Source organism: Anabrus simplex, chromosome 1 (assembly GCF_040414725.1).
Source record: "Anabrus simplex isolate iqAnaSimp1 chromosome 1, ASM4041472v1, whole genome shotgun sequence".
In the NCBI taxonomy this organism is placed as follows: domain Eukaryota; kingdom Metazoa; phylum Arthropoda; class Insecta; order Orthoptera; family Tettigoniidae; genus Anabrus; species Anabrus simplex.
In genome coordinates, this window is record NC_090265.1 from 1570408879 (window position 1) to 1570431542 (window position 22664).

At 39.0% G+C, this 22664-nt stretch overlaps 1 protein-coding gene across 3 annotated transcripts in view; it reads left to right on the forward strand.

The window, feature by feature from the left end:
- Window positions 1-22664, forward strand: part of LOC136858532 (proteasome adapter and scaffold protein ECM29) — a 925266-nt gene that overhangs the window by 675708 nt on the left and 226894 nt on the right. For all 3 annotated transcript variants that reach the window (XM_067138136.2, XM_067138135.2, XM_067138138.2), the window contains one exon: window positions 18026-18182. In XM_067138136.2, coding sequence (XP_066994237.2) covers window positions 18026-18182 — 157 coding nt within the window. The remainder of the gene's footprint in view (window positions 1-18025; window positions 18183-22664) is intronic.

A 22664-nucleotide genomic window follows, 5' to 3' on the forward strand; every position in this document is an offset into this window, starting at 1 on the left:
CCCTTCCCTGGATATAGCTGACGGCCACTTTTCTCTTTATTCCCTTCTAGACGGTATTTCATGGAATCGTATCTATTCTGGCTGCGAACACCCTTGCCGAGATTTGCAAAATAGTACAAAACAGTTGAATATTTCAGGGGAAAATCTGGTTTCAGTTTAGAAAGAAAAACATATCTAACTTGCACAAGTGGAAGAAAACAAGAACACTTCAAAATAACTTTTGAAATATCTATGAGCACAGTAAGATTAATTCATTTCACAGTTCTACACAAAATATCACTTGTACACACGGAAGTGAACAGGCAAGTTTACTAATCAATCCGAGGTAATCAGTCCCCCAGGCAGCAATCACACTACAAGAGTGGTTCCAGACCGTGGTATATATCTCCTTCAGTCTCACACGTGCTGGAATAATGCTGTGGTCCCTGCAGCATTTCAGAAAGGCGAGTCGAGCCAGGTAGTTACTCATCTTCTTTCGTAGGGGTATTTCAGTCACCTTGAAAAAGAATACTGCAATGTATTTGAAACGTCAATCAGTCAATACTGATCTGCATTTAGGGCCGTCGCCCAGGTGGCAGATTCCCTATCTGTTGTTTTCCTAGCCTTTTCTTAAATGATTTCAAAGAAATTGGAAATTTATTGAAATCTCCCTTGCTAAGTTATTCCAATCCCTAACTCCTCTAAATGAATATTTGCCCCAATTTGTCCTCTTGAATTCCAACTTTATCTTTATATTGTGATCTTTCCTACTCTTAAAGATGCCACTCAAACTTATTCATCTAGTAATGTCATTCCACGCCATCTCTCTGCTGACAGCTTGGAACAAACCACTTAGTCGAGCAACTAGTGTTCTTTCTCCCAGTTCTTCGCAGCCCAAACTTTGCAACATTTTTGTAATGCTACTCTTTTGTCGGAAATCACCCAGAGCAAATAAAGCTGCTTTTCTTTGAAATTTTTCAGTTCTTGAATCAGGTAATCCTGGTGAGGGGTCCCATACACTGGAACCATACTCTAGTTGGGGTCTTACCAGAGACTTGCATGCCCTGTCCCTTACATCCTTACTATGACCCATAAACACCCTCATAACCATGTGCAATGATCTGTACCCTTAATTTGCAATTCCATTTATATAATTACCCCAATGAAGATCTTTCCTTATATTAACACCTAGATACTTACAATGATCCCCAAAAGGAACTTTCACCTCATCAATGCAGTAATTAAAACTGAGAGGACTTTACTTATTTGTGAAACTCACAACCTGACTTTTAACCCCATTTATCAACATACCATTGCCTGCTGTCCATCTCACAACATTATCAAGGTCACGTTGCAGTTGCTCACAATCTTGTAACTTATTTATTACTGTATATAGAATAACATCATCTGCAAAAAGCCTTACCTCTGGTTCCACTTGTTTACTTATATCATTTATATATATAAGAAAACATAAAAGTCCAATAATACTGCCTTGAGGAATTCCCCTCTTAATTATTACAGGGACAGATAAAGCTTCGCCTACTCAAATTCTCTGAGATCTATTTTCTAGAAATACAGCAACTCATTCAATCACTCTTTTGTCTAGTCCAATTGTGCTCATTTTTGCCACTAGTCTCCCATGATCCACCCTATCAAATGCTTTAGACAGGTCAATCGCGATACAGTCCATTTGACCTCCTGAATCTGAGATATCTGCTATAACTTGCTGGAATCCAACAAGTCAAGCTTCAGTGGAATAACCTTTCCTAAATCCGAACTGTCTTGTATCGAACCATTTAGTAATTTCTCAAACATGTCTAATATAATCAGAAAGAATGCCTTCCCAAAGCTTACATACAATGCATGTCAAACTTACTGGCCTGTAATTTTCAGCTTTATGTCTATCACTCTTTCCTTTATACACAGGGGCTACAATAGCAACTCTCCATTCATCTTATATAGCTCCTCCGACCAAACAATAATCAAATAAGTACTTCAGATATGGTACTATATCCCAACCCATTGTCTTTAGTATATCTCCAGAAATCTGATCAATTCCAGCAGCTTTTCTAGTTTTCAACTTTTGTATCTTATTGTAAATGTCATTTTTATCATATGTAAATTTTATTACTTCTTTGGCCTTAGTCTCCTCCTCTATCTCGACATTATCCTTGTAACCAACAATCTTTACATACTGCTGACTGAATACTTCTGCCTTTTGAAGATCCTCACATACACATTCCCCTGTTCATTAATTACTCCTGGAATGTTCTTCTTGGAACCTGTTTCTGCTTTAAAATACCTATACATACCCTTCCAATTTTCACTAATATTTGTATGACTGCCAAATAGGTTTGCCATCATGTTATCCTTAGCTGCCTTCTTTGCTAGATTCAATTTCCTAGTAAGTTCCTTAAAATTCTCCTTACTACCACAGCCATTTCTAACTCTGTTTCTTTCCAGTCTGCCCCTCCTTCTTAGTCTCCCTATTTCTCTAGGTGGGTCTTTACCATTCCTTATCACCTTTAAAGATACAAACCTATCTTCACATTCCTGTATTGCTTTAAACCCATCCCAGAGCCTGTTTATATTTTTATTTACATTTTCCATCGATCATAGTTACTTTTTAGAAACTGCCTCATGCCTGCTTTATCAGTCCTACTTTTAAGACCTTCCTTTCTATCACAGTTATTTTTAACTAAGAAAAAAAAAACAGCTTCATGGTCACTAATGCCATCTATTACTTCGGTTTCTGTATAGAGCTTATTTGGTTTTAGCAACACCACATACAGGATATTTTTCCATCTAGTTGATTCCATCACTTTCTGACCCAGCTGTCCTTCCCATATTAGCTTATTTGCCATTTGTTGGTCATGCTTCCTGTCGTTCGCATTTCCTTCCCAATTGCCATTTCGTAAATTCAGATCTCTCGCTACAATCACATTCCTTTCCATGTCGTTTCCCACATAGCTGATTATCTTATCAAATAATTCTCAATCCGTGTCAGTGCTACCCTTTCCCGGTCTGTACACTCCAAAGACATCAAGTTGCCTATTATCTTTAGAAATGAGCCTTACACCTAGAATTTCATGTGTCTCATCTTTAACTTTTTCGTAGCTTACAAATTCTTCTTTCACCAGAATGAATACTCACCCTCCCACCGTTCCTCTCCTACCTCTACGTTACACTCTCCAGTTCCGTGATAAAACTTCTGCATCCATTATATCATTTTTCAGCCATGATTCAACTCCTATTACAATATCTGGTAAATATATATCTATTAAATTACTTAATTATTCCTTTCTTTTCAATACTTCTATAATTCAACACTAACACTTTCATGTCATCCCTACTTGACTTCCAGATCTCTGTACCCTTATCACTGCTCCCTAGACAACCCTGTTTTCCTGAATGTACCTCCCTATAACCCTTCTAAACAAATTTCCTAACTTATATGTACCACTGTGGTTTAAGTGAAGGCCATCTGAGCGCAGATCTCTATCTCCTACCCACCCATTAGGATCTAGAAATTTCACTCCCAGTTTCCCACATACCCACTCCATAGTCTCATTTAAATCCCAATCACCCTCCAGTCAGTATCCCTCCTACACAGTATTCCACTGATAACAATCTCCGCTTCCTTGAACACTACCCATGCTGCATTTACCAGATCCCACACATCCCCAGCTATGTTGGTACTTATATCAGCTTGCCTTACGTTGTTGGTACCAGTGTCAAACACTACCATCTTCTCATTCCCCTCCTCCCTCTCTTCTACTTTCCTCAACATCTGCCTCAACCTAATTCCTCAATAACACTCTACCCTGGTTCCCTTTCCTCCACACACTTTCCCCACATGTCTAACGATGAAATCCCCCATGACCAGAGCCTCAACCCTACCCACCGCATTTGATCGCCTCCCCTCCTGGTCAGCCCTATCTTTCTTGATAGCTGCAGAAGCTACTTCCTCCTTCCTTTTTTCCTTCCCATGACCCTGTTCCACCTGTCTTTTTCTATCCTCTGCTCTACATTTCCCTTTCCTGCCTTCTCCTTCCTCCTACTTCCACACATCCCAGCAACAGTTCCCTGTTCCTCAATCTCCCTCTGTTGTTCTACCTGGAGTGATTAGTACCAATTTCACACAGACGCCTGTCCTGAATTCTGATCCTGAATAGAGCCCCTAGCCTGCAATCTCCTTCCCCTTAGAACATTAGACCACCTGTCGGGCTTCTACAACTCCCCCCTTTCCTTCCTCTCCCTCTTGTACACCTACTGTAACCTTTACATTGTTTGAGGGAGGCCTATCTTCCTTCCTGTCTTCTGTGAGAATCCTAATAATCTCCCTCACTCTCCAACTCCTCCCTCATACCCCTCAATGCCTCGCCACACCCACAGTTCCTACACTTGCAAACTCGACGTTATATACAGAAAACAACAACACGGTTCAACCCGGAAAATAAACTAAATAAGGCAAGTTTACTCATACGAAATAACTCGGGTTTTTACATACATTCATGCATACATACATGCGTGCATCAGTAATACAATGTTACGCCCACACTGACTGCGAAGATTGTGCATCGATGACTGCACTCTTACAGTGACTTTAAGAATTATTGGTATTCGCGCCATCCTGCATTAAACCAGTGGCATAGAGCAGGCAGTATAAGAGGATCGAGACGGCGGTGGTTCAAAGTAACCTCCATTAGCAGCCAAACAACGTCGATGGCGCCGAACTGCTGACCAAACTACGGCTGTCAGTGTTGCCGATATGATAGCCGCACAAGACGCCTCGATGGTTTCTCATAGCTCATTCAGTGTAGCTTACTTCTGTCGATAAACTTCATTTTTCAACACCACCTCCCCTCCCCACCACCATAGGTAGAAGTCAAGAGGTGTAAGGTCTGGGGACCGTAGCGGGTACTCAACAGCTTCTCCGTGACCTATCCATAGTCCAGGTAGATTTTCACCCGAGTAGGCTCTGACCTCTGTGGTAATAAGGCGGAGCGCCATCTTGTTGTACGTATAAATCTTTCATTTCCAAACACCTCTTGGATGGTAGGTAACATCGATGTTTGTAGCAGGTGGATTTTCATCCAAGGAGGCTCAGACCTCTGTGGAAATGAAGCGGAGCGCTATTTTGTTGTAGGTAACATTTTTCTTTTCCAAACACCTTTTGGATGGCAGGTAAAATCGATGTTTGCAGCACATGAAGAATATGTTTCAAAATATGTTATTGCCGTTCCTTTATACCATGTATATACAGAGTTACCAGTAATGGTACTTTCAAAGAAGAATGGGCCAAACAAACCACTCGCTGACAGACCACACTACACATTAACTCCGGGTAGATTAACATATTTGTCCACGTGAGCATGAGAATTTTCAGGAGACCAGTACACGCAGTTGTGGCGGTTTACAGTACCGCTCAGTTTGAATTGCGCCTCATCAGACCAGATAACCATCCCTGAAAACCGTTCATCCTGGCAAAGCATGCTTTCAAACCACTTGCAGTTCTCCATCCTTCAATCCACGTTGTCCCCTTTCATACCGTGCAGTGCTCTTGGAATGTACACTTTACATCCTTCAGTATTCATCATACGGTTGATTGGCTTACCCCCCTTTCACGTGCACCCTGGTTCATAGATTTTTAAGGTGACCTTGTAAAATGTTGCAACACTGCAGCACTGGAAGCTGGACTTGTTCATGTTTTTGGTCAGCGTGACCTTTCCTTATGCACATCCTGAACAGTACCGTCAGCTTCAGATTCATCCCAAATACAATAAATCGTTGTAGGTGTTGGCTCAAACAACAATCTTTCTTCCTTCATTGCTGCACTGTCATCTGCCAGAAAACGCGCATCGAGATTGTCGTTCAGTTCACGTGACCATCATCTGTTGACAAAACAATGGACTATGCTAACGTGCAAGAATTGCAACAATATGTCATTTTGTTCCAAAGATATTAACTATCAAAAAATGTCTACATTTTTCTGGACCCCTCTGTATTTATCGTAGATGATTACGAAAAATTGAATAAATTCAGAAATTTTCCTCTCTCTCTCTCTCTCTCTCTCTCTATACTTTATTCAGCTTCATCATATTTCATGTTGCTGCCACGCAACTTTCGTAGGAAAATATCATTTTAACATGTCGCATTAAATGTGTGAATAGAGCCATGTTACTTCATGTAAATTACTGAAGGAAACATGTAATCCACTGCAAATTCCTGTGGGAAGGTTGGGTTCAAATACTAATTGTAAATAATTTGCAAGGAGTGCAATTAACTTTGTTTGCATATGATACTACTGTTTTTGTAGCTGATGAAAGTGCTGGAGGGTTAGAATTAAAGGTAGGCAGTGTAGTGAGTAACATCCTGAGCTGGTTATACATAGGTATAATACTAGAAATAGACACATCTTAAGTAAACAAGAAGACTTCTGTGATAAGTTTTCCACATTCACTTTCAATAATAGTAGCATTTACCAAATTTCTAATATTTAAAAAAAAACACGACATCAAAATAGCGTTTAGAAGCTCCCACACAAACTCCAAACTCATTTTGAATCCACACACTGTTAACAATAACAATAACAACATTAATAGTACAGTCCTGACGCTTAAAGCATACCCACACGGTTTTCTCTGATCTCAAAACTTGGCCCACCCTGGTAATAATGAGGGTTGGCAGTCTGCCCGCCCTAGTGATAATGAGGGTTGACAGTCGGCTCCTTTCCTCTGGACACAAGAGGCGCGTGTCGTTTAAAAGACAAGTGAGCTCTGTCAAAAGCAAGGTTGTCATATTTTGCGTCGTATATTTAAACATGTTAACATTTAATTTATTCTAAAGTCAAAATATAAATATAAAAACTTGATAATGAACCACAGCACAAACCAATATCGCAGAATAATTTGTTTCGTGCTTAACCCATGCGGTGGTCGCAGATGTTGAAAGAAAGAAAGAAAGAAAGAAAGAAAGAAAGAAAGAAAGAAAGAAAGAAAAAACAGGAAGAAGGCATTGGCAAATAAACTCGACAAAGACTAAACATAAATTGATACCAAAGTAGGCCCATTAAAATATTATTTTTTTTTTTTTTTTTTTTTTTCTGCTAGGGGCTTTACGTCGCACCGACACAGATAGGTCTTATGGCGACGATGGGATGGGAAAGGCCTAGGAGTTGGAAGGAAGCGGCCGTGGCCTTAATTAAGGTACAGCCCCAGCATTTGCCTGGTGTGAAAATGGGAAACCACGGAAAACCATCTTCAGGGCTGCCGATAGTGGGATTCGAACAATATTAATTTTATGCTGCTAATATCAGTGTCTCGCTTTCAGTAAAGAAATGAAAAGTGCAACAGTTTTTTACAATTTGTTTTATGTCGCACCGACACAGGTAGGTGTTATGGCGACTATGGGCTAGGAAAGGTCTAGGAGTTGGAAGGAAGTGCCCGTGGCCTTAATTAAGGTACTTCCCCAGCATTTGCCTGGTGTGAAAATGGGAAACCACGGTGAACCATCTTCAGAGCTCCCGACAGTGGAGCTTGAACCCATTATCTCCCCGATGCAAGCTCGCAGCTACGCGCCCCTAACCGCACGGCCAACTCGCCTGGCATAGGAAAAGTAAAATCACGAACTAGGGACTGGGATAATAATAATAATAATAATAATAATAATAATAATAATAATAATAATTGTCCGCCTCTGTGGTGTAGTTGTTTAGTGTGATTAGCTGCCACCCCCCGGAGGCCCGGGTTCGATTTGCGGCTCTGCCATGAAATTTGAAAAGTGGTACGAGGGCTGAAACGGGGTCCACTCAGCCTCGGGAGGTCAACTGAGTAGAGGTGGGTTCGATTCCCACTTCAGCCATCCTGGAAGTGGTTTTCCGTGTTTTCCCTCTCCTCCAGGCAAATGCCGGGATGGTACCTAACTTAAGGCCACGGCCACTTCCTTCCCTCTTCCTTGCCTATCCCTTCCAATCTTCCCATCCCCCACCAAGGCCCCTGTTCAGCATAGCAGGTGAAACCGCCTGGGCGAGGTACTGGTCATTCTCCCCGGTAGTATCCCCCGACGAAATGTCTCACGCTCCAGGACACTTCCCTTGAGGCGGTAGAGGTAGGATCCCTCTGAGTCAGAGGGAAAACCAACCTTGGAGGATAAGCAGATTAATAATAATAATAATAATAATAATAATAATAATAATAATAATAATAATAATAATAAATATCGGAGTATGTAGTTCGGACAAAAAATAGCCAGCAAACTTAGTTACTTTTAAAACAAATGCAGTATTTACCTTACCTCTATTCGTCGTCCTCGTCATTGTCTGCTAGGTGAATTACAAATCTATCTTGGTTGCTATCCGTGTCGTGTTTCATGTACTTCTCTTCTGTCTTAATGGTGCTTTGAACACAAGCGGACCACCTCTCAGGACCGATCGTTCCAGCTCCTTTACGAAGAAGTTGACACACACTAGCACTCAAAGTTGGCGTAACATTATTTTTCCTAACATACGTCTTCAGCTGAAACCAGATCATTTCTATGGGGTTTAAAATACAGTGATATGGAGGGAGTCGCAAAACTTTGTGTCCACGTGAGGCTGCGATCTCCTCTACAGCGTACCTTTTACTGATATTGGCTGATTTGATTTCCTGCAACATAACTGCCTTGATGGGTACAGGTTTTGGCACGGGAATGTTATTGTACTCCATAAACTTAATAATGTCCTTAATATTAGTGTTCATGGAAGGAAACCTAATCAGCTGCCGCGAATGATAGCTTGCGTTGTCCATCACGATTACACATTTTCGGTCACGTGGTAGGTTCTCTAGTAGATGAGACCTAAACCAGTTTTCGAAAACTTGAGCTGTCATTTCGTCATGGCTATCAGCTTTGCAGTCTCCAATGTTTTTAGCCGATAAGTAAAGGCAATTCTCAACCCAGCCCTCACTGCCTCCGGCATGCAATACCATAATACGCTTGCCCTGCGATGTTGGTGCTTCCAGTATGCAATTACAAGTTCCATCATCCCACCCTTTATTCACAATGTCATTAGTATCTTACCAAGTTTCATCTAGATAGACAACTCTGCATCCCTCGGAACGCAACTTCCGGAGACGCTCTATGAATTTATATCGCCAAGCTACTATTCTAGCAGATTCCATTACAACCCAAGTTTTTTCAACAGTTGTCGTAGAGTAGTTTTTTCATAAGGAAAGCCACACACATTTTTCAAATGTTTTAACAGTTCCTGTACGGTTGGTGACTTACCTTGAGTAAAGAATGCATATACCTCGCGTCTCACCAAGTCACAGCAAAAATCATCAATATTAAAGATAACCCTATTATTACCACACTTTTTCGGAGTTGTAGGTCCCCTCTTTACTATTTTACTTACCGTACAGTTTTCCTCTTAAGTTTCAACATTTTAGCTGTCTCAGAAATATAACCCTTGCGAACGTTGTTCTTCGTAACGTATTCGTATGCGTTACATACCAGCCGTTGACTTTGCTTACTTAAAGTTTTAGTCGCCTTTCTTTTCTCCGCAGAACGACTACTACCCGGCTGAGTATCACTTGCGGGCGCGGAACCACTGTTGCTCGGCTGAATATCAATCGTGGGCACGGAACCACTGCTACCCGGCCGAGTATCACTCGCGGACACGGAACCACTGCTGCTCGGCTGAATATCACTCGCGGGCGCGGAACCACTGCTACCCGGCTGAGTATCACTCGCGGACACGGAACCAGTATTACTCGGTCGAATATCACTGTTACCGGTGCTCGGTTGAGGATCGTTTGCCTGCACTGGCAGATTTAATTCAGGATTTTCTGATGCGATAATTTCCAGGTGTGATTCCCACGGCCTCCACATTACTGCGTGAAGCGAAGTGAAAAACAACACACTTCACAAATATTAATTAACGAAGCAAAGAAATAATCCAAAACTTTCAAACAGCGAACAAAGCAAGTGTGAATTGTCTGAGCTGAAAAGAGAGACTGACGTCTATTGAACAAGAGGTGCATTGGCAACAGAGCTGTGAGGATTTCTGAAGGGGAATGCGAACTTCCGTTTTAAAGCCCACTGCCGTCATAAATCTCCCCCTGCTAGGCCCGTAAGTGGCCAGGGAGATCAAACGTTTGCCGAACTCTTTGAATGCCGCTGAGTACGGGTTGCCCGTCTCAGCTATAGATATTTGAACTCCAGAGTATACAAATTAGTATGCCAGTCCTGTAATTTCAGCTATGTAGGTCAAACAGGTCGCAATTTTGTCATAAAATATGCCGAGTGAACATCATAAAGCATCAAGCCACAAATACACATCAATCGATAAAGATCTCAAGAGCATCCACATCGATTTAGATCAGTTTATGAACCCCTCTCACAATTTAAATGAAATCAACGTGAAACATTCATTCCATGTATTTGTCAGAACTTCTATAATAAAAACAAACCCCTCCTCCATCTCTCCAACTCACCACTACCCGCTCCTCACCCTTTCCCCACCAGCCCTGCACCCCCTCCCCCCTCCGCTCCTCCCATCCTTCCAAACACAGCTGAGCCAACAATAGACTCAATCGTACGAACGGGACTGTTAACTTTGAGAAGGCCAGGCCGGTTTGAGATGACAACCACCTTTTAAGTACCGTAAGTTTAAAGATTTCTACAGTACACACTCATTTCACATTTTTTACTTATCAGCTCAAGTTACTCACACAACCTCGTTTTTTCCATTAGATTGGAACTTCATTGACGGTTTCCACTATGGTCACTTACATTTTACCATACACCTGTTACTTCTCTAAAACAGCTTCTCAATTTTATCACTGCCCTCCCGACCATTAGGCAAATACACCTAGCCAACATTGGAAACAATCTCCGAGAATGGGACCGCTAAATTGAGAAGAAAGTGAGAATGCTGCTATTCTAAAACTTTAAATTCATCGGCGTTTTTCCATCATCACATATATTTCACCTGGTACGTTGTCTCCTCTCAAACTTGGTTTCTCAAGCTTTTTTTCTCCCCTCCTAGCCATTCGTAGTGATAGTGTTTCTACAAAGACAGGCTGAATTTCCAACAGTAATTTTGTCTCTTTTTGGAATTTGTATGAAACCAAAATTTTTAGACCAAGAGGTCCACAACCTCGCCATTAGCATTTGTTGTTTTGTTTCTGCCTGTATCATTTATTTTCTCTTCTTCTTAGTTTTAGCACACTTTTTGGATTCAATTACGTTTTATATTAACCTTTTTTCACTGAATTTGTCTCAGCGAGTTATTTATTGCTCCATCCAGTGATGTAAATATTGTATATTGTAATTGTTTTTATTTCTGTCATGTCTGTTTTGTTTTATCTTTTGTTCCTTCATTATGTTTTTAGCACAGTTTTATCTTGTATTATGTAGATTACTTTAACCCCCCTTATTTCACTGAATGTGGCTCAAACAAGTCGAAACATGTTTGAATTTTATTGCCCCATCTAATGATGGAATTATGTTACGTATTGAATTAGGAGGATACATTTAATTTTTCCTTTGTAAAGTGACTTCTAATGGCGTAAATGTTATTTTAAGTTCTTCTTTCTTTCCATGATGTATATGTGTTTCACATAATTAGGCGTGTACCTGTCTGAAGCAAAATAAATTATGAATAAATATTTCTTTGTTATTTGTTGAGGGAAATGAGAAGTTTATGTAGAAATGAGAAGCTTGTATTAATTTTGCAAGAAAGGAATTCGTGGGAATGAATATCAAAAACTAATTTTGAAAAATCAAAGAGTCTAATCTATTATTTATGATTGGAATTCTTGTCAAGGGATTAGTTTTTAGTCTATCTTCAATATCAACACACTTATCAATGTTACTGGATATTTGTAGCCTGCCTGGTGGACATGATCGTTAAGGCGTCAAGTTTATATAGTCTGACACCATAGTTAACCGGTTCAATTTCTGTTGGTCGAAAAAATTTACCATCAGAATGTTGGCCTGTAGAGTAGTAGAAGTGGTGGTAAACAATTTCTAATCACTAGACTGTGTGCCAAAATCGAGGATTGAATTGCAAACTTCACCGCACTGTGTGTATGGAGTGAGGGTGTATGATGTCGTGGATGGTAATTTGTCCATCAGGTGAGGACATTAAGCCTTGAGCATATCCCTTGGTGCCATTCAACAGGTAGGCTGTGTGCCAACACCGGGTTTCATCATCTCCCCTACCACTATCATACATTACGTCATTCATTTAGTCTCATTAACTCATTTGATGAGGTTGACATCAAAAAGAGCAGACAGTCATAAAAACTTGCTATGAGTATTAATCTCGCATCACATCCAACCCCATACAGAAATGGGACAAGGTTTGGGCGTACATCTGGATGTCATTTGTGATTTACAGACGTCAGTTGATTTATATAGTTGCTTAAAGTGTTCAGGTTTGGTTGGTAACTCATAAGTAACTATGATTAAATCAGTGACATTCAAAATCTTGAGTGTTACCTCCGAGGTCACGAGCTCTGTTATATTTCTTCCCACATCTCACAGACTAAGTAACGTGTTTTGATAAAGCACTTGGTGCCTTCGCTCAAGTTTGTCATATTGAAACTTGGCACAGTTCGATTGCATCTAAGATTGATTTACTCGGTATGAGGAGAGTTAGGAATAAGCTGTATGGATGAAGTTATATGCATAAAGTGGCTTCGGTCGTAGTATCACGTGAGGCAAATAAATGAAAGAGGATAGGTTACCTAAGAGAGTACTGGACTCAGCCATGGAGGGTAGATGAAAACAAAAATAACCATTGGTAGACTCAGTTTTTAATGAACGATGTAAAGCCAATTGAAAAAACAAGTTTTTAATGATAAGTGGTGTGGAACGAAATTAGGCCACAGATCTGGTTGTGAATAAAGGATCATGGGGACACTTAGTTAATTCACAGACTGCAGATTACCAAGCAAGTAGCCATGTGGTTTGGGTCACGTAGCTGTCCACTTGCATTTAGGAGGTAGTGAGTTCGAACCCCACTGTTGGCAGCCCTGAAGATGGCTTTCCATGGTTGCCCATTTCCACACCAGGCACCTTAATTAAGGCCACGGTCACTCCTAGCGCTTTCCCATCACATCATCGCCTTAATACCTATCTGTGTTGGTGCAACGTAAAGCAAATTGTTTTTTTTTTTTTTTTTTAATTAAAAAAAAAACAACAGACTTAACACTGAGTCATTACTAGGGCCCAGATTCTTATGTAATTACATATTCCATTCCTGTACTTGTAGGCAACTGAAAATGAAAAATGTTGGTGATCTGTGGTTCTGATATGGTTATACATGCGTTTCATTTTACATATTTTAAATATTCCTAATAATATTACACATTTTTACATATTATGTGAAGAATGTAACAGTTTTGTATATATATAGATAACTATTTAAAAAAAGTAAATATTGTGTCTGCTCATTTCATTTTCAGACTCTAGTAAAAAACTGGTGAATTTCATCACATATAGAATATATTTCAATTGCTAAAGTTGGCTTTAAAATAATTCTTTTAAAATTGAGATTTCTGACCCTTTGTCTGTGCTTACTGTAGATCTGAGTGACCCATCTGCATAAAACAGCAGTAATCCTTTCTCAAAATTTGGGATGCCTAGGTGCCTTTCGTAGGTCGGAGTTTCTAACAAACTCCATTTAGTCTTGAAATGATATCCAGGTTATTCAAGCTCTCTGTCTGTTTGCAAGATCATTAGTGGTGAACAAGAAGCACCGCCAGGAAATACTTCACCTAGCTAGTTTTATCTTTTAAAATATGCACCGGTGACTTCCTGTGATGCTGAATAGTCCTTCTCAGCCTACATGAGTATTTTATTGGATCAGCACCAAGACATCACAATGATAAACATGGAGAAGCACTTGGTGACATACTGCGCATCACGATTTTTAAAAAAAGTTAGCATAGTTATTTTGTTACTTCATTGTGGTTTAAAGATTATATATTAACTTAATTTAGTTATATTTATTTGTTTCATTTTCAGGGCATGAGGGCAACTGGAAATTAGCTATAACAACACATTGTGTGATACACTTTGCTGCTTACAGTGCATAACATTATTTTTAAATATTGGAAGTATTTTGGTTATGCCTTCAATTTGATTGCTTAATACTATCAAAATTAGAAAACAGTAGACAATATGAATTATCTAAAGCAACAACGATGACTTTGCCATAAAATATGGTGGTATTTAAAACAGTTTTACTATTCCTCATCATAACCGTAAGTCATAATAAAAGGAATGTATGAACATTGTTATAAATTTAGTGCAGCCGGGCTGAGTGGCTTAGACAGTTGAGGCATTGGCCTTCAGACCCCAACTTGGCAGGTTCGATCCTGGATCAGTCCGGTGGTATTTGAAGGTGCTCAAATACGTCAGCCTTGTGTCGGTAGATTTACTGGCATGTAAAAGAACTCCTGTGGGACTAAGTTTTGGCACCTCAGCATCTCCAGAAACCAGAAAATTAGTTAGTGGGATGTAAAAACAAATAACATTATTTTATTATTATTAAATTTAATGCATTAATACTATTGCATATTTTTAATATTACATATTTTATGAATATTGCATACTTAATAACATAATTCACTGATATCTACTCCATTTTTATGTACATATTTTGCAAAAAATGACATTTTAATTGCAGCAATTTCAGAAACAAAAAGAAAGCTTCATGTTTAGTTTTACAGAGGGGTTGACAGAGATACTAGAGCACAGGCGGATGTACTGCTCATGGTACACAGAATATTAAGATCAACAAGTGATTGCTACACTTTTTGGAATGAAAGGGTTATCCAATTAAGACTAAAACTATCCATGGATTATCTTACAGTTATAGGGGTATACTCTCCAGTGGAGGGCAATTCAAAAGAAAGTGATGGGTTCTATAATGATATGCAAAAGATAGTCAATAAAATTAACAAACAAGATATGCTACTATTATTGGGAGACTTCAATGCCAGAGTTGGTAATGTGAATATTCAGAACCACATCGGAATCCATGGAGAAACAACCCGTAACAACAATGGAACAAAATTAATAGATTTTTCTGTCTTCAATCAGTTAAAGATCATGAACACAATGTTCCCACAGAAGGACAGCCACATGTACACGTGGTTTGCACGAAATCAGAAATCAATTATAGATCATATCATTTGTAACAGTAAATTGGCAGTTTTAGTCTTGGAACAAGAGTCTATCAAGGCCCTGAATTGGAAACTGATCCCTATCTATCAGTAGCACCTATTTGTCTGAGGCTTAGATGGTATAAAAGAAACAAATAAACAAACAACACAAGAAATGAAAACTTCTTATAAGGTTAACCTTTTAAGAGACCCCAGTATAAAATGGCTGTACCAGAACAGACTTAATAATCTTACACAGATGACACCAGTTAGTAACAACGTGGAAATGGAGTGGTCTAATTTGTGTTCAATTTTAAAGCAGTCTGCTTTTGAGAGTTTGGGAGTTAAGAAAAAATGGCAGAGGAAAAAGGGCTTAAGAATCTGGGATGAAGAAATTGAATAAGTTATTTCAGACAAATGAAATGCTTATAAAAATTGTTGCGAACTAGTAAATTAAAAGATAAAATAGAGTATCACCACAAGAGAGCAATAGCAAAACGGGAAGTGTGGAAAAAGCACAGAAAGAGTTGGGAAAACTTTGTTTTACACCTGGAGACTGATATAACAAGACCACAACCACAGACCTATAAAATACTCAGGAAACTAAATAATGATGTAAAAGAAGATATACACATTGTTGCAGTACCTCTAACGGAGTGGCTCATTTATTTTCGGAACCTTTGGAGAGGTTCAAATATTGAGCCATTTCTTCTGCCAACATCTCTTAACAAGTCTTCAGAAACCATTACACTCGAAGAACTGGAGCTAGTACTCAGAAAACTTAGAAATGGAAAAGCATCTGGAGAAGACTCAATAAATGCAGAACTATTCAAGTTCTTCAGTGACATCTTCAAGCAAAGATTTCTCAAATTCATTAATTTAATTTGGAATGGCAACAGACCACCAGAGAATTGGCAAAAAGCAATAGTTATTTCTCTTCATAAGAAGGGCAGTGTGAAAGATTGTGGAAATTACAGAGGGACAAGTATATTCAACTCAGGTTATAAAATTTACTTTAATATTGTCAAAGAAAAATTATTCATGTATTATGAAAATGTGATTGGAAATGAACAACATGGATTTCAAAAGGGATGCTCATGTGCTGATGCTTACTTTACCTTGAAAATCTTAGTAGAAAAACGCAGGGAATTTAACTTGGAAACTCGCATAGCATTTGTTGATTTTAAGAAAGCCTTTGACCTAGTTAACAGGAAAAGACTTCTTAATATCTTAGCAGAAGATAATGTCCCACAACAGTTAATAGATAACACATACAACATGTACAGTGACAACCTTACTGCAATAAAGTTAGGTAATCATCAGACTGAATGGGAACCGATCAGCAGAGGTGTGAGACAAGGTTGTAGACTTTCTCCTTTGTTGTTCATAATCTATATGAACAACATAATACAGGAATGGAGGCATGAAAGGCATGGATCAGTCCCAGTCAGCAGATATCTCACACATCGAGATGCCATGATGATGTTGCATTGGTAGCATCATCAGAAGATGATCTTCAGTGGTTAGTATTTAATCTCCAGAAAGTCTCTTCAAATTTTGACATGATCATTTCACCACAAAAGAGCAAACTAATGGCCTTTAAGGGGAAGGACCCTATCCCCAGAAAAATCTGTTTAGATGATAAAATTTGGAAAGAGTCAACGAATTCAATTATCTGGGATACAATTTATCTTACCAAGGGGAAATTAATATCTCTGCAAAAATAACCAAATTTACCAGAACAACAGAAATCATAAATCATATCATGAAGCCATCTCTTGTCCAAAACCACACTCGCTTACGTCTTTATAACACTTTAGCCAGACCAACCCTTTGCTACAGCAGTGAGGCATGGACAATAAGAACTCAAGACATTTCCAGAATTACAGCACGTGAAATGACGTTTATGCCCAGAACAGCAGGCTATACAAAATGGGATCATATAAGAAATGAAGATGTGCTTAAGGGGCTGAATGTGAAACCAGTAATCAGTTACATCTATGATTACCAGGAAAACTGGAAATGTCACGTTCAAAGGATGGAATCTGGAAGACTACCAAAGAAGATCCTACGCTATCAACCAAGAGAAGAAAGATCTAGAGGATGTCAAATAAAGTGATGGAAAGAAAATGCAAGACTGTAACGGGCCACATGGCCCAATACTTGGAAGGATGATGATGATGATGATGATGATGATGATGATGATGATGATAATGATGATGATGACATAATCTCTCCTGCCCAAATGCCAACCTCACCTTCCCAGGAGGAACAAACCTGTTCCCACAGACGAGGCTCTGTCGACCAAGTCACGATGGTATAACCGTTACATCAATTACGGAGGAGATGCTGTAATTTCAGCTAGTCCATTAGAGGTGGCAGCTCCACCAGTGGTCTTACTTCCTTCAGGCTAGCAATCCGTCAGGACATTTGATTGCTTTCAAGTCTTGCAAAAGAAAAATGCAAGACCGTAACGGGACACATGGCCCAATACTTGGAAGGAAGATGATGATGAGGATTATATTTCGCACTTTGATATTACTTAAAAATCTGGGCTCTGGTCATTACAGTTTATTATGAAGTATGTATATTAAATATGACCAGCTCTTTTCAGTAGATTTATGAACATTTTACATAATCTCCTTTTCAGGGCATAATTCCAGCTTTCTGTCATATGTTGCCAATTCTCTTTTCTTGGTATATTTCATAACCCAGGGTAGTTGAAGGGATGTGAAATACACAGTGTTGTTGTTGTTGTTGTTGTTGTATTATTTAGATGAGGATTAAGATTTTATTTATTATTAGGAAATAAAGTGAATATGATGATTAGATGTGACTTTGAATTTTGAGTTGATCTCCCTGCTATGAAATAATGTAATTTTCTCCTTTAGTGTGTACAGTATGTAGATGCAGAAACTTTGGAATCTCTGGTGCCACGGATCATCGAGTTAATGAGGGCCTCTGTGGGTCTAGGGACTCGTGTGGCATGTGCTCATCTTGTGGTACTTCTAGCTCAGCATTTGAAACTGGAATTGCAGCCATATACAGGTACATTACTTTTCTCTGTTATGTTGTGTCATGCAATATGTGAAATATTTCTTTGATGCTGAATGTACAAGATAGGAATCTGATGTGTAGCAATAATACTCATACCTTGAGGTGGTGGTGGTGATTGTTTTAAGAGGAAGTACAACTGGGCAACCATCCTCTATTATCACTAATCACAGGGAAGAAATGGAAGAAGTCCAACACTTTGAAAAATGAAGGCATCTACCCAAGGAAGACAAGGGCCATGTAGGGCATGAAAATTAAAGAAACCAGGATTCATAAACCTAATACCGTCAGCGTTGAAAATGAACCAGAATTGACCAAGAAAGGTTGGATAGAATAGATGAAAGTTAGGATCGTGACACAAGTAAGTGGAAGCAATTCAGGTAAGGGTCCCGTGGTCGCCAACACTTGCTCCCAAGTTAAGAGCCTTAGTCACCTCTTACAACAGGCAGTGGAGACCGTGAGTGAATTGTACTGCCTCTGCCCACGGGTGGAACTCGTACCTTTAATTTGTATGCATTTTATAACGGGAAGTAAAGATGGAACTGCTAACGGGGGGCATGTACAGATTTATCATAATCCCTACGTTAATACTAGCTTTTTCAATAAAGATTTGTAATCGTAATTATAACGTGTTTTGGAAACAATATGCTGGCCTATAAGCATTGGTTGAAATTTGTGTCTATAAACATTAAGATATGTGATATTGTAGGGTTGGCTTTAAATTCCTATTTCATTTCTTGGTAAATTCTAAAACTGTGACACTTGTTATTAGTACATGTAATTTAAGTGGAGCGCTCAATCACTGTGCATGTTCTCCACGCACTGTATTCGGGCACTATCTAGTGGTTAGTCGCACTACCTCGAGAACAGTTGCTTATCGAGTTCAACTGTTTGTGGCACTGAACTGACCTTCGACTGTTTTCACTCTTTGATGTTAAGAAGCATTACGCATCTGCTGCAACTGCAAAGTTTTACTTTACTTTCAGTTGGGTGATCAAATCACCATCCGGCTATAGGCCGTGAATTTTTTAGGATGATTCTTTGTTCTGGTTTGGAATTTGTAAGTAACATCGTCAGTCTTCCCTTGGCCCCTGGATGAAATGCAAGTAAGGTCAACATATTACTCTCATCGAACTGCTGCTACGATGATTTGATTGTGTGTTAAAAAATTCAAAATTGTAATTGTGGGGAATCTATATTACCTTCGTCATTGAGATATTATTGAGGATAGAAAACTATAAATATGTTTAAATCGCTTAAGAACTGTGAAACGTAAAATTGACATTAGAAATGTAATTTAGGGCTTGATTTATTTTAAAACAAGAAATCATTGATTTCGGTAACATGTATGAAATTTTGTTGGACGATATATTGTATGAGGTTGACTTTGTAGATGTTGCTTGTTGACTGTATTATCTAGGAATGTCTCTCTCTTTACTTTGATTCAGTGGTTTAGATTACTTAATTCTTTTTTAATATTATATTTTACTCCTTAAATACCACCAAAAATTAACTTAAATGAATGAGTTGAAAATTTTTTCTTGAGGCTAACTTGGGTCCTTATATGGGCAGCCATGTTCTTTTCCTCAGATTACATGATCTTTTTGCAATGGCTGTGAATTGTAAATATTTTGGGAGTGTGGCCTTTGTTTGTTGTTGGCATTTGATGTTCGACCATTGAGTCCAAGTTCAACTGTTCCATGGTTATGAATTTGTTTGATTTGGTGGTCGACTGATTCTGTTATGTAATATTGGGTTTTGATTGAATTGCTCCTTTAAAAAAAAATGTTATTTCGGGAGTATTAACTTACTTGTTTGTCCCTTTAAAATTCTATTTATTCTGGTTTTGCATAATATTTGCATGTTCGTTGTGCGACTTATTCTTGATGGCATATTATTATCCATCTTATTAATTAGATTGGAGGGAGTCACATAGAGACTATTTTCTGCTCAACTAATTACCTTAAGCTAATTCAATCGACTCTTTTGAATTGTAATAATTATTTTAAATTTATTTTCTCTTAATTTGGTAATTGGTTATATACCAATTTATGTAAAGTTTTTAAATTACAATTGCATTTTATTATTGTCTTGGGGAAGTAACATTTTAATTTAAATCAATTTTATTCTCTTAATGAAAGTTTCAATATATTTTTCTGAAACTGGTGTCCTATTTCAGTCAATTAGTAACTTAATGTTTTAATTTAATCTGTCTGACCTCTTTGGGCGCAGTTGTTTGTTTATTCATTTTCACAACATTGTATTGGGACTGATTTAAGGTAAGTCTCTTGTTTATTGGAGAATTTGATCTAATTTGTATGTCCCATGTCGTGTAACACCTATCGCTTGTGGATATCCTGAAGATGCGCTATAGTAATGATGTCTTGGCTGAATGGTCTGCATTGCAGCCTTCAGTTCGTAGGGTTCCAGGTTAGATTCCCAGCCATGTCAGAGGTTTTAGCTGCATCAGTTAATGTCAGGGACTGGATGTTTGTCTCAGTATACACCTTTATCTATAGAAAACATACACCAATGCCGGCTACTACAAAAAATTTGATGGTGAATACACCCCTCAACGTAGGATAGGCTACAGTAAGTACATCCAGCCATACAGCAGGGCTAGGTCCATATTTGTGAGACAGTTCGCACCTGTGACTGCATCTTTATGTGGGAAAATGGCAGATGAAGGTGAAGAAGGAGATGATATGTAGCTATACTGAAAAGGATGTGCTAAATGGAAAATGTCTTTGTTATATGCATCATAATATACATTACACTGCAGGAACATTTCATACTAATGTTTCAGTGAGTAATGTTCTAAATTTTAGTAATTATTATTTAATGAGAGAAGGAATGAAATGGTGCCTACAGTTATAACTAGAGATGGGAATTTGTCTATTTTATTCCTGTGTTCAGAAACGTAGGCTTTTGAGATACAAAACCATTGTAGGGTTCTTTAAGCTAGATTTCGTTGGTTTTATTGTACCTTTAAGTGCCTATTTGAGAAGTTTGTGCCTATTTGGAGTATAATTGACTATTTGATGCCTTTTGAATCTATTTTAAAGAAGCCAATTTTCTTCCAGTGCATTATATTGTAACTGATGTGCTCGACAGAATTATCCTCTCATTTCTCAAGATCTGTTTTCTCCACGAACAAAAATGGGAATTCTCGGAAATCACCAGAAATAGTTCTTGGGAAATTTCTGTCAGGAGAAACAAGGAGCTATTTGACCTCGAAGCCTTCAATCCCTCCAACCTTCTAAGACATGTGCGAGAACCAATCAACGTCGAACTACGTTGCACAAACCATATCCCTTATACCTCCTTCTCGATGTGAACTGTTGTGCGAGTACCCTTTTATCTTCAGAACGTGTTGTGATGTATTGTGAAGAAGAAGTTTGTCTGTGGTAATGCCCAAAGAAAAATCACCGGGCGAGTTGGCTATGCACTTAGGGGTGCGCAGCTGTGAGCTTGCATCCAGGAGATAGTGGTTTGAGCCCCACTGTCGGCAGCCCTGAAGATGTTTTTCCGTTGTTTCCCATTTTCACACCAGGCAAATGTTGGGGCTGTACCTTAATTAAGGCCACGGTCGCTTCCTTCCCACTCCTAGGCCTTTCCCATTCCATCATCACCATAAGACCTATCTGTGTCGGCGTGATGTAAAAAAAAATTGTAATTGCAAAGAAAAATCATCAAAATCCTACTGACTGAAGCGGTGGATCACAAGGGATCCCAATTTCACTACAGATAGTCTTCTGCCAAGCTTGCTGTAAGGAGGTAAGTTCGTTTGTTCCTTTTATCTTTCTTTGTGACTGAACTACGATCGCATGTTGTTTTGTTGCAATGCTGTATTAGTCGTGAACTTTCAATAATTTTTATTACTGAAATGTAAGTAATCATTTAATTACTGAACTAGGAGTTAGAATGCCTGTGGTCGATTGTCACAGAGTGGATGAAAATAAAAATTTGGTATTTTGAACTCTGATTCATTTCCTGTGAAAATAGAGATTTACAACTGAAATATTTTCTTTCTTTCTTTCTTTCTTTCTTTCTTTCTTTCTTTCTTTCTTTCTTAGTCTGTTTACCCTCCAGGGTAGGTTTTTTCTCTGGGACTTAGCTAAGGATCCCGCCTCTACCGTCTCAAGGCCAGTGTCCGGGGCATGAGACTTTGGATCGGGGGATACAACTGAGGAGGAGAACTAGTACCACACCCGAGACTGCCTCACCTTCTGTGCTGAACAGGGGCCTTGTGAAGGCATGGAAAGACGGGAAGGGACAGTGCAAAGAAGAGGAAAGGAAGTGGCCGTATCCTTAAGTCAGGTACCATCCCAGCATTTTCCTGGAGGAAAAGTGGGAAAACTAGGAAAACCATTTCGAGGATGGCTGAGGTGGGAATCGAACCCAACTCTACTCAGTTGACCTCGCAAGGCTGAGTGGACCCAATTCCAGCCCTCGTGCCACTTTTCAAATTTTGTG